Raw genomic sequence first — 12533 nt, 5'->3', positions numbered from 1 at the left:
CAAGTATAAAAAAATCAGGGGGCTGAACATTTTTTAAACGAATTGTGATTGGGGACGTGCCTGATAACTTAGATTGTACTATAGAGCTGTCGTAATACAGTTTCAACCGTGGCGGACCCGTGTCCACATTGAAATAGGCCGTGATGATAGCATTTCAAAAACGGTAGAAGAGAAGCTGTTCCTGATTCGCGGCATACTCAACTATTAAAAACGTCGATAGGGTGTGATAATTAAATCGGAACACCTCACTACTTCGTGGATTTAATTAAGCGAGGGCCTAACCCTAGTGACCTAGAGACAGAAATTTGCTTTTCTTTGTCAGAAATAAAATGTGCTCTGTAAATCTGCCGGGTTGTTTATCTCAACAGCTTTGACAACACAGTTTTGTATGCGATAAAAAATAGATACACATCCGTTCGGTCACAATTTTATTGATTAGGAAAGCTTAAATTGGAGCGACTGGAGTTTCGGAAGCCATAAGTTCGCCAGTCTTTTCAACAACCCTGAATGGATTGAGGGTATTAACTTAGAAGGGGGATAGAAAGTTGGTATTCATACTCCACCCGACCCGTGATTCAACCAAAAGGATTGTTTCGAGGCAGAAATGCAAAATGTAGCGGATTTCGAATCTAAAAACATACTGCAATTCCATCTCCACGCAAACCTATTTCTAAACTTCCAAGCGATCGAAAGCCCCGATGAGCATTTACTAAATTTAAAAAACCGCTAGCTAAATTATTTGATTCAGAATAAGTAATTTGTAGGTGTGTTCACTTATAGTTTTAGCCCAAACTGTAATTCATTTACGCAGCTTTGAACTAAAACTGATTTTAAACGTTTGATTTAATTTTTTTTGTCAGCGCCTGTAGTTAGTATAGTGAGCACAGACTGTTACAGGATTAAAACTTAAACAAAAATTGGCAAAAACTGCCTCTAACTTCATTTGGCAACAATTATTTATTAACCTGTAGAAATTTAAATGACTGCTTTACATAAATCCTCAGGGGTGAGGGGGGTCAAGAGCATTGGGTTACGTATGGTATAATATGTGCACGGGTGTGGATTGGGGTGAAGTGGGGAAGGGTCAAATGGAGGGGGGCAAACTCTAAGAGCCGCCCTTCATATTATAAACATGTCTCTCGAACAGTTCCGGTGAATCGCATACATCCAGTCTAGTAAGCCCAAGGGCTTTAAGAGGCGTCATCTGTAATTCCGGTTTTGAGGACGAGAAGGATTAAAAATTGCTACAAACTTTGTTTGAGAGCAATAAAACAGACTTTAAAACACTCTTCGATAGAACAACTCAAATGAATCTCAGTTAGACGGTCTCACAGGCCTGATCGTCATTTATGTTTAACCTATGAACCAACAACTGTGGCTTTAATAAAACTGGTACTCTCAACCTATGTGACGCAACACGCTATGCAACCATTCTCACAATTAGGTGCAAAAGGTTTGAAACCCATTGCCTCTGTAGTTAATGAAGCAGGACACCAAAATGCAGAGTTGTTTGATAATGTTTTGCACTTCTATGTAGCACGTTTATGATATATTCAGCTTCACGTTCGAGTTTGTGCTTTCCGCAATTCTGGTATTGTCTTAAAAAACCTGTACAAAAAATGTTCCTATTCTTACTCCCGTATACAACCTCGTATTTTCCGACTCGAGCGCTCGGAATAACTTTCTCAAAAACTAGGCTATGTTTCAAGACCTTGCTTGGCATTCCGACTATTTGTAACATTGGTGGAATTACAAAAGCGATCATACACATAAAAAGAGCTGATCAAGCATTGGAAATTCGTAGTTTTGGGACAACTATGAACGAAATTTAATTGCAGAAAAGTTGAACAGACTCTATAAAGTTGCACACTATTATACGCTATCGCAGAAATAAAGAATATAAATTCTGCACAATAAAAAATTATTTTCAGACATGCAAATAGTACGTAGAAATAAAATTTCACATGATAAATACACTAAATTAGACACCTTTGAGAGGAATAAATTAAATGCTGATTTGTTTTTGGGATTTTAAGATTGTTATGATAAACAAAATAGAAAAAATAGGCTATAAGAAAAATTGGCTTTCAGAGCAGAAAACATGCGTCGAGATCGGCAGCTGCAAAAATTATACTATTAATTTTTCGCTTAATGCATGAAGCAACACATTATCGTAACTACCGAAAATTATATTGATTTAATAACGATAATTAATTTGAGCCATTACTGGTTCACATAACGTCACGGCTAACTTTGAATAAGATTTTGGCATTGTTATTATCACGCAAATGAACATAGAGCACACGGTTACATATGGAAAGGTATTATACTGGTAATTGATAAAAATGTCTGTAACAATTTTACGGACATAAAAAATTTGTGGTTAACAATATTATAGTCTATAGTACGCTGCAGAAAAAAAAAAACACTGTAGTAGTAGTTAGTCGATCTGTGACCCTTAACAATTTCGCCAAAAATCTTTACGGGCTATTGCAGACTCCATTAATTCAGTTTTTGGCCTGAGAAAGCGGGCAAACGTTGACGCGGGCACCAGAACTCGTCATAAAACTCAAACCGTTTAAGTTAACTGAGGAAGTTTGGGTGAACTTGTGCTAATTATCGACTGCACCGATAACCGATTGTCGATTAAATATCCATGCCTCCAGTGCTACAAAAAATTAACAGTTATTCGTGCTGGGCAGTTCAACGTTGATCGTATTGCTTTCTGTAAAAATTGAACTTTTCATTGTTCAGTACAAAATGGCGAGACGATAACTCTTTGAGATTAGTAAAGTCGTATTGCACTAGTTGTTGTTGTTGTGGAATCTTTTCGGGTTGCAGTTCCATGACCATCACGCATCACCCTAAAAACAATGTCACGATTGAAACTCATTCTGACGAAATTTAAAAAAGTAATTTAAAATAGCAGAGAACAGTTTTTGTTAGGAAAGATATAAAAACAGATCATATTTTAATGATAAAGTTCCAGAGGCCCAATCAAATTAGAAAACCTTTTCAAGAGATACAAGCGTTGTGACAAATTTAGCAAGTCGAGAGAAATTGAAAAGGACGAGAGAAAGCGAAATCTCAAAGAACGAGCCAGAAATGATGGGCGAATTTGATATCTGAACTTTTCGGGGGCGAACATGGGATATTTACAGTCAAGTATAAAACAAAGATCAGAGCTATTTTCTTATGACTAAATCAATTCTTACAAAAATTAAACATAAGCGATTAACGTCGGGCGAATTGCTCTCGAACAAGCGGTTGGCTTCGGTCGTAGCCAGCTGGGGCTTAGGGATGCTGGCTTTAGGGGGGAGGGTGCCTGAGTTTGTGAGTGTGGGGGGGGGGGCGAAGGCTAGATGAGGGTGGTGGACAATGGGAGTGTTGAGGAGGGAGGGGGCTGATGTCGGAAGGGGTGAGGGGAGGGGTAACTGAGAGGGGTCAAACTTTGACGATAAAGAGCCACCCTTCACACCATGAAATTGTCTGCTCAAAACAGTTTTGGTGAATCGCATTCTTAGAGTAGAGAAATGATAGAAGAGCTCAGGGCTCTAAGAGAGCTTAATGCCATCCGAGCGCTACATGTTTATACCGTGTTGAGGGAGACAGGCCAAATGGGTCAGACGAAAAATCGGTTAAGCGAAGAATCACAGAAAGAGACCACAGGACTAATATAATTGCTACAAACTTCGTTTGAGAGCAATTAACAATGGAATATAACCGGCAAGCGTTGGACGAATTGCTCTCTAACGACTGTGCAGGTTTTGGCTTTCGTGGTAGCTGCCGCTAGATCAGGAAACCTATCTTTAGTGGGCGGGGTATGCAATTGGGCGATGGGGTATCTCCAAACCATATAAATTGTCCTTAAAGCCGTAGATTTATGCCTAAAAAACAGTTCGGGGGAGAAAAGTCTGTAGTTTTCAATTCCAACAAAATGTATGGCTCCTAACACCTAAAATTTACGTCTCTTCAGCAGTTTTGGCGAACAGTATACATAGAGACCATTAAGGCTCTTAGAGAACCGCTAAGAAACTTTATGCTTCAGTTTATCCCCTTTCTCGCGACCAAAGCCAGATGAAACGATCAAACGACAAATATGTACCAAAAAAGATAAAGAAAAAAGACCAGAAGGACTGAAACATATGCTGCGAACCTCGTCTGGGAGCAATTAACAAGCGCGTCGACTAAAAATGTTAACTATATATCACGCACCCTAGACAAACTACAGAATGGTAGTTTTTTCGGTCGTTACCTCTCCGAAAAATAGTTTCAACAAACTTGCTAACACTTAAGACAGCCATCGATTTGCTCGAAAACATAGTCGAGCTTCCACGATCTGTAGTCTCAAATTAAAATACGAAAACAATATTTCCGCTTTTTCGCAACGGGTGATTTCGAAGAGCTTACGTGGTTTAGAATTATTAATCATACTTCGATAGTAAAAAATAAAAAAAATAACGCCACCTGACCGTTTTTTTAAAAAAAATGCATGAATCAATGAAAAAAAGTGATTTGACGTACCAGTAAAATCCGACAGCCTTTCATAATTTTTTCTTAAAGTTGACACTTCAAAACATTTATTTTTTGAAGACCATATAATACCCAATTGAATAAAAAAACAGAATTGAAAAAAAAATAGAAAACTTAGCTGGCAGATTGCCAGAAAATAGCCGCAATAGATTCGTAGATCGGCAGTCTAAAAAAACAGTAAAAAAGACAGACCAAAAAAATTCGTCTTTTCATTGAAGGCTGATCTGTTATATTTTGATTAAAAATCTGTATAAGTTATTGCTGCCTCTATTAGCTGATCTCAAATAACCTTCATTTAGAGTGACACACACCCATTTGACCTTATCTCTTTGAATTAAAGTAAAAAAAAAGTCAATTTCAAATTGAGGAAATCATTTTTGAGAGTGAGGTAAGTCAAGTGTGACCAAAAATTTAATCACGCGCGTGAACAAAAAAACTCGCTCCACTAAGAGCGAAAAATGACGTCACACATGCAATTCAGTTGAAATTGCATGAACGAATGAACAAAAAGTGGCTGTGACGACATATGTTCGTAACAAAAATCATGACGACGAAATAGAAAACATAGCAGGACAAGTCCTGACGTACAATTCAAAGAATTTTCATTGACTAAACAGAAAAACTAGACCTAGAATGGACTATGAGTGAATTGACAAAACCATTTTTAAAAAATCAGATCAAAAAATAAGAAAAAAAAACCAAAAAATCAATGTCAAAATGCCGCATGTGAACAAAAAAACCACTAGCGAGAAATGAAAATTTAATTCAAACAAAAACTGGGCATAGAATGAGCTGTGAATGGATTGGGAAAACCATTTAGAAAAAAATCCGATCCAAAAAATCGAAAAACAGTAAAAATCAGAGTGAAATTGCCGCATGTGAACAAAAAAACACTACCGAGAAACAGAATTTTTGTTCAAACACCATTTTCGCACTCTACTTTAAAATTAGAGCGAAAAAAAATCACGCCGCAAAACCACTCGCTTTTTCGCTCCATTTCCTGTTTCGGCGTGACCAAAATCACTACTCCAATTTGACTTCAAAAATCATGAAAATGTGTGAACAGATCTTAAAAAAAAAAGACAGCGCCCCAATACAATTCAAATTCATTGAATTGTAAAAAAACCAAGAGAAGGCCAATAATAGCCCCAGCTATCGCTGTGCGGCTATTAATAACTTCAAGAATGGACAAAAAGAAATTTGAGGGGATTAAAGAGATTTTCAGAAAAAAGAAATTAGAAGTTGCAAAAATATCAGACAAACATACTGCATCACTTATGAGTCTCTAAAAAAACAACCAACCAACGCTGAATAAATTGCTCTCCGAAGACTGCAGGGGCCCGATCCTATTGCAGCCTGGTTCTGTCAGCAGGAAAGGTGGCTTATGGGATGGGCAAAAAGTTCACTAAGGGTTATGTTATTTTAGAACGGTAGTAAGATTTGAAGCGAAAAAACGAAAGTTTTTTATTTGAGTTGTAGTAGGGAACTGCCAACAACCGCTTTGAATGGGAGAGCAATTTAGAACACACACAATGCATAAATTCAATAACTTAATATTCTCTCAAAGCAAAAGAATCAGTCAAATAAAAACTTTGTATAAAAAGACATACACGACGACAATAATTGCGTCAAACTTTCTTCAAGAGAAGTTAAAAATTGTTTCGCAGTAGGCGCATGTATACCAAAAATTTTTTGCTCAAATAGCAAACATTTTGATAACTATGTTTCAGAAAACAGCCTCTCTAACAACTCCACAGTTGGGTTCAAGTTTGTGGAAATCAATGAGAAACAAACGTAACAAACATGGGAACAAAAAATTTGCAAAAATCAGACATTATGTGAAAAATCGAAGAAAAACCAACATAAAAATGTAAACCAAAATCTTTACCGATAGCATACCATATAACCTTAGAAATCATTCAAAAACTTTTTATCGATTCCATTGAGTGAAAAGGACAAAAACAATATGTAAAGGTAAAATACAAAAATTCTCTAAAGTCTTTCAAATTTTTCAAATTCGAAGAGTACCTCAGTCAATAGAAACATTATCTTCAATCAGCAGAAAATTACTCAACAATTCGTTTCCGCAATAGAGGGCCAAGATGATGTTCAATCATCAAGTCTAATCGACAAGACCAGAAAAAGAGCAACAGCAAGGGGCAAACCTGAAAAAAGCACGTTGTTTCATGAAAACAAATCCAGTCTCAAACACAGAGCTTTAAACTAAAAAACACCTAAGTGCATTTCTACCTCATTAGAAAACAATACAGAATGTCCTTATTGGGAGTAAATGACAAGAAAGCAACAAACAATAAAAAGGGCTAAACTAAAAAAAAGATATTTTACAACAATATATGGTTTCAAAGTTTTAAAAAATTAACAGTCATAATCTGGAAACATAAAATACGCTCAAAACTGTCGCATTAGGAAACCAATAGCAATATTCATTAGGGCTAGCTATTGTAATAGCACAAAAAACCTGCAAAACTCAGAAATTATCTTAATTTATGACCCCAAGGAGTGCATAAAAAGCATTAAGGGAATCATACAATGGCAAATAGATACAACTATAACACATCTTTTAATTTTTATTGCAGTCAAGAGAAAGAACAGATGAAAAAATCAAATTACCGCAAGTGAAAAAGTTGCTTTCAAAAACCGAAGAATCGCGGGTATGATTGATTCTTACGGCCACAAGCTTTCATGAGATATGTGAAAAGAAGCAATACAAGAAACGTTGAACTGAACAAACAAACAAAGTATCAGATTTTGAAGAATACAATCTTCCATTGTCTCCGAAAAATAATTAATCAGTAAAACGCCACCTAACAAAAGTGCTGATATTTGATAACGCCTGCAATTCATTTCTGCATCTTTTATTTTGTTTTCCGACCTCCCGGTCGGAAAACAAAATACAAGATACAGAAATGAATTGGTGGCGTTATCGATGCAATTAATAGTACCTATCTTATTAACTATAATGTTTTATTACTAACAGCCCTAATTATATAGGAGTGCTTTATAAACCTTGAAAGGGTTTAGAGTAACCGTATGTGAACTTTTATGATTGTTAAAAGTTATCTCGAGTTTTTAATTTTCAAAGTAAACTATTACATGTTATCAAATTCATGTTATATTTAACCTAGGCACGACCTGGGCTAAATTTGTATTCTCGCTTTTTGTAACAAATTTGGATGAAAATTTATTGTAGTTCAATGTTCTGATAGCGTGAACATAGCCGTCACATTGCCTGACCACCATTCCTTTAATAGACGACTAGATTTTTTGGGTTCAATTCGGACTGCCATTTTTATTAAACAAATACACTCTAAAAGGAAAAACCCTAAGAGCTTTTTCAAAATTAATATTCGAAATCAAAAACTCTAAGAAAAATCTAAGAAACTCTAAGAAAGAATTAGGGCATATACGCTTGGCACAACTTATATGCACACTATTGATCTTTAGCTCGTGAATGTTCAAAAAAATTAAAGTTCATTAAGCGAGTTCAGAAGTCATTTTTTTGAGCGAGGCAAGTCACGCAACTAACCTAAAAGCAGCACAAATGACGTCCTAAAAGCAGAACAAACGAAGCAGTAGAAGTCACTGAAATTTAAAAAGTCAATTCCAAGAAGTCAGGTCGCAAGAATCATAGATGAAGACGACGAAGTCAAAAACATAGCAGGACAAGTCCTGACGTACAATTCAAAGAATTTTCATTGACAAAACAGAAAACTAGACCTAGAACGGACTATGAATGGATTAGGAAAACCATTTAGAAAAAATTCCAAACCAAAAAAATCGAAAAACAGTAAAAGTCAAACTGAAATTGCCGCATGTGAACAAAAAAACCACAAGCGAGAAAGCGAACTTTTGTTCAAACACCGTTTTCTCACTCTACTTTAAATTTAGAGCATAAAATTTCCTTTCGCTTTTTCTCTCCACTTCCTGTTTCGGTAAGACCAAAATCACTACTCCAATTTGACTTCAAAAAGCATGAAAATGTGTGAACAGATCTTAAAAAAGACAGCGCCCCAATACAATTCAATTTCTTTGAACTGTAAAAAAAATGATGTCCCCAATAATAGCCGCTATCGCTTCTCGGTTATTAAAAAGAAAGATTACCGACTATCGTCGGGCGATCCACTCACAAACGAGCAACGAAACCGAGCGTATGGCTTCAGTAGAAAACCGGTTTTCTTCGGTAAGAAACAGGTTACGCCTGGAGCTTATTAACTGATCAGCTCTTCTAGAGCTTTTCTAGTCTCTAACTACTGCACAAACGACCGAAGCTACCTATCTTATCAACTATAATACTTTATTACTAACAGCCCAAATTATATAGAAGTGCTTTACAAACCTTCAAAGAGTTTAGAGTAACTGTACGTGACCTTTACAATATTGTTAAAAGTTATCTTGAGTTTTCAATTTTCACAGTAAACGGGGCTTAGGCTAGAGAAACTTTAATGGTGCAAAAACTTCCGACTAGAGAGGGGTTCCAAACCATAATGAGGGGTTCTTCCCGAAAGAGCATCGCACACATTTACCATTGAGCTACAAGGACTATGTCCGATGATCTCTCACAGTGAGCTTTCCTTAGCACCAGATTTTATTTCCTGAATGCTTGAAATTGAAGAAACTGCCGGCAAATTGCTAGAAAATGGCCGTCATTGGTGCACATTGGGATTAAAATAAATAATAATAGAAAAGATAAACATTGATAGAATCTCTCTTGAAGTGTCAAAAAGTGATCCAATTTGGTGTAAAATTTCAGTTATACGGTATAAATACACCTAATTCAGATTCTAAACTGAAGGCTATTAAGCTCGTAACTAATGCCAGCTAGCATCCGCTCTCCTGAACTTTGATAATCTAATGCACCATGGCTTAATGATAGGGCTTTATCGATTTATCTCGTTTCTTCATTTTGCCATTGACCGTATTCGCAATATTGTTTGATTATAAACGAGTGAAAGAATTCAAAATCCCGTCAGTTGAAACCGTGAATGAGGTAAGTCATGATTCAAACGTGAAATTTGCGACTTCTGAAAAATTAAAAAAGTGAATGAAAGGTAAAGCGAATTTAAAAAAGGAGCACCTAAATAATAGCCGTTCTGAGGCTGACGGCGGCTACAAATTATTCAAAAAAATAAAAAACTCAAGCCTGAAGAAGACACTCGAGAAATGAAACCGAAAGAAAGCTCTAGAAGAGGACTGTTAGGCGACAATTTTGCATAAAAACATGTTTAACATAATTGCTTCCAATTTTGTTGTTAAAAATGTTGTTTGAGAGCAATTCAAAGTAAAAACAAATCGACTAACGTTGGACGAATTGCTCTCGAACGACTGGCGAGGCTAATCTTTTAGATGAGGACAAACGCTCAAATTTCTTTACAGTGCCAAAAGTTCTGACAACAGAGGAGTTTGAATCCACGACCTCTCCTATAAAAGACGGATATATTAGCCACTGTGCTACATGTGTTATGTACTGCCATCGCTCAAAATAGGTTTTATTTTAGTAACCGAATTAATTTCTGAAAGCGCGCTTGCTATTCGAACTACTCAAAAAATCAAGAATTCAAGCGTGAAAAAGTTACTCCAGAACTGAAATCAAAAGATTATTCTGGAAGAAAAGAGCATTTTTAAATTAATATCTTAAAACCTCACTCTTTTTTCAACAAAAACAAAAACTGGAGATGTCTGATCAAGTATCAAGTCAGTTTTCCAAGAGCTTCTCAATGAAAGGAAAGAGACCGTCAATGCGATCTTCATCCGGATTGAAATAGAAAAATAAAAATGTAGCGATAAAAAAATTACAAAATTTATTCCTAAGTGTCAAAAAGTGTTCTAATTTGGTGTGCAGTTTCAGTTATATTCTATAATTATACATGAATCTTAGAGGTAGGAACAAAAAAATTCAGCTGATGTTTTCAAACTTGGATTGTAATCAGCCTTTAGTAGTTAATAATCTCTTAATATAAACTAGCAGGCCCGCAAAAGTATCATCATTTGAAAAATAGAAACAAGATCATTTGAAAAATAGAACTTTTAAAATTCATTTTTTTTCTACCACCTCGGGCTGGAACATGCCCCTCGTTCAACAGCCATAGGTGTTACGCTACGTTACCGATGTGTTTGGTTTAGTATAATACCTCCAAGTCCCAGCAATTTTGTGTTCAACTTTTTTCGGCTTTGCTGACCCTTATAATTAGGGAGCGCTAAGACTTGTACAGATAACGAAATTCTACATGTTGTCGTAGCGTAACGCATGTAATACGTTAGGCTGCATTTATAAGGAGCGTAAAAAAGAGAACAAGATATGGAGGGAGAGAAAACAGAAAAAGAAAACAAAGACAGAAAGGAATGAGAACAGAAAGAAACGAAACGGCGAAACGAGACAGAAGACAAAGGAAAGACAGAAAAAAGAAAAAGGGCAGCTAAACAGAACAGAAAAAGAGAGAAAAAGAAGCCAGAAAAGACAAAAGAAAGCAAAAAAAGACAAAAGAAAGGAAGAGAAAGAGAGAAAAGCAAGATAAAACGAGAGAAAAAATTACCCAAAAAAAGACAAAATAGAGAAAAAAGATGGGTGGACGAAAGAGGAAAAAGTCAAAAAAGACAAAGGAAACAGAGAAAGAAAAACAAACGTAAGAAAAGAGCAAGAGAGAAAGGAGGGGAAAAAAGTACAGAAAAGAAAGAGAAAAGAAAGACAAACAAAAGAGAGAAAATAAATCGAGAAACGAAAGACAGAAAAGAAAGAGAGAAAAGACAGAAAAGCAAGAAAAGAGAAAAGCAAGAGAGAAGTAAGAGAGAAAAACAGGAGAGATGGAGAGAAAGGGCGAAAGTAGAGAAAGAACAGAAAGAGGGAGCAGAAAGAAACAAATGAGAAAAGAAAGGAAAAAAGAACAGAAAGGAAAAAGAGTTAAAAGAAAGAGAGAAAAGAGACAGAACTGAAAGACAGGAAAGAGAAACGCAAGATAAAAGAAAAAGAAATCAAGAGAGAAAAGAAAGACAGAAAAAACACAAAAGAGCGGTAGAAAAAAAAACAGAAAAGAAAGAGAAAAGAACAAGAAAATAAAGAGAAACGACAGAGGAACGAAAGAGAAAACAAATGAAAACAAATAAAGGCAGGAAAAAACAGAAAACAGACAAAAGCAATAGAGAAAAGAGAGAAATGAAATAAAGAAAAGAAAAAGGAAAACGACAGAAAGCAAAAAAGAGAAGAAAGCAGAAAGAACAGAGAAAAAAAGAGAACGAGAGAGAGAAAAGAAAAACAAAAAACGAAAAGAGGCAGAAAAAACTATTAGAAAGAAATGAGAGAAAAAACCAAAGACAGAAAAGACAGAGAAAAGCAAGAGAAAAGAAAGACAGAAAAGTGAGCGAGACAATAAAGAGAAGCTAAATAAGAACAAAAGAGAGAAAGGATGAGAAAAAAAGGCAGAAAACAACAGAAAAGAGAAAACAAAGAGAAAAGAAAAGCAGAGAAGAAAGAGTACAGTAAGACAGAAAAGAAATAGAAAGGAAAGAGGAAAGAACGACAAGCTAAAGAGAGGAACGAAAAAGAGAAAAACCATTAAGAAACTAAAAGGAAAAAGAAAGAATAAAAAAGAGAAAAACGCAGACAAGTACAAAAAAAGACAGAAAAAAAGCAGAACGACAGAAAAGACAGAGAAAAGCAAGAGAAAAGAAAGACAGAAAAGTGAGCGAGACAATAAAGAGAAGCTAAACAGGAACAAAAGAGAGAAAGGATGAGAAAAAAGGCAGAAAACAACAGAAAAGAGAAAACAAAGAGAAAAGAAAAGCAGAGAAGAGAGAGTACAGTAAGACAGAAAAAAATAGAAAGGAAAGAGGAAAGAACGACAAGCTAAAGAGAGGAACGAAAAAGAGAAAAACCATTAAGAAACTAAAAGGAAAAAAGAAAGAATAAAAAAGAAAAACGCAGACAAGTACAAAAAAAGACAGAAAAAAAGCAGAACGACAGAAAAGAGAGAGAAAAGCAAAAGAAA

At 35.6% G+C, this 12533-nt stretch overlaps 1 protein-coding gene and 1 pseudogene across 3 annotated transcripts in view; one reads left to right on the top strand and one right to left on the bottom strand.

The window, feature by feature from the left end:
* Window positions 1–1790: 1790 nt before the first annotated feature.
* The window catches only part of LOC142348634 (transmembrane protein 184B-like), a 61784-nt gene continuing 51041 nt past the window's right edge, over window positions 1791–12533 (bottom strand). Inside the window, exon 12 of one of the 3 annotated variants that reach the window (XM_075400045.1) lies at window positions 1791–2864. In XM_075400045.1, coding sequence (XP_075256160.1) covers window positions 2853–2864 — 12 coding nt within the window. In that variant the 3' untranslated portion in view covers window positions 1791–2852. The remainder of the gene's footprint in view (window positions 2865–12533) is intronic. The other 2 variants (XM_075400047.1, XM_075400048.1) reach the window with 2 other exon arrangements.
* Window positions 8705–11906, top strand: LOC142348500 (uncharacterized; annotated as a pseudogene).

This window comes from Convolutriloba macropyga, chromosome 10 (genome assembly GCF_964194025.1).
Source record: "Convolutriloba macropyga chromosome 10, txConMacr16.3, whole genome shotgun sequence".
Lineage (NCBI taxonomy): Eukaryota > Metazoa > Xenacoelomorpha > Acoela > Convolutidae > Convolutriloba > Convolutriloba macropyga.
The sequence above is the reverse complement of the archived record's forward strand: the minus strand, read 5'-3'. Positions and strand labels throughout refer to the sequence as shown.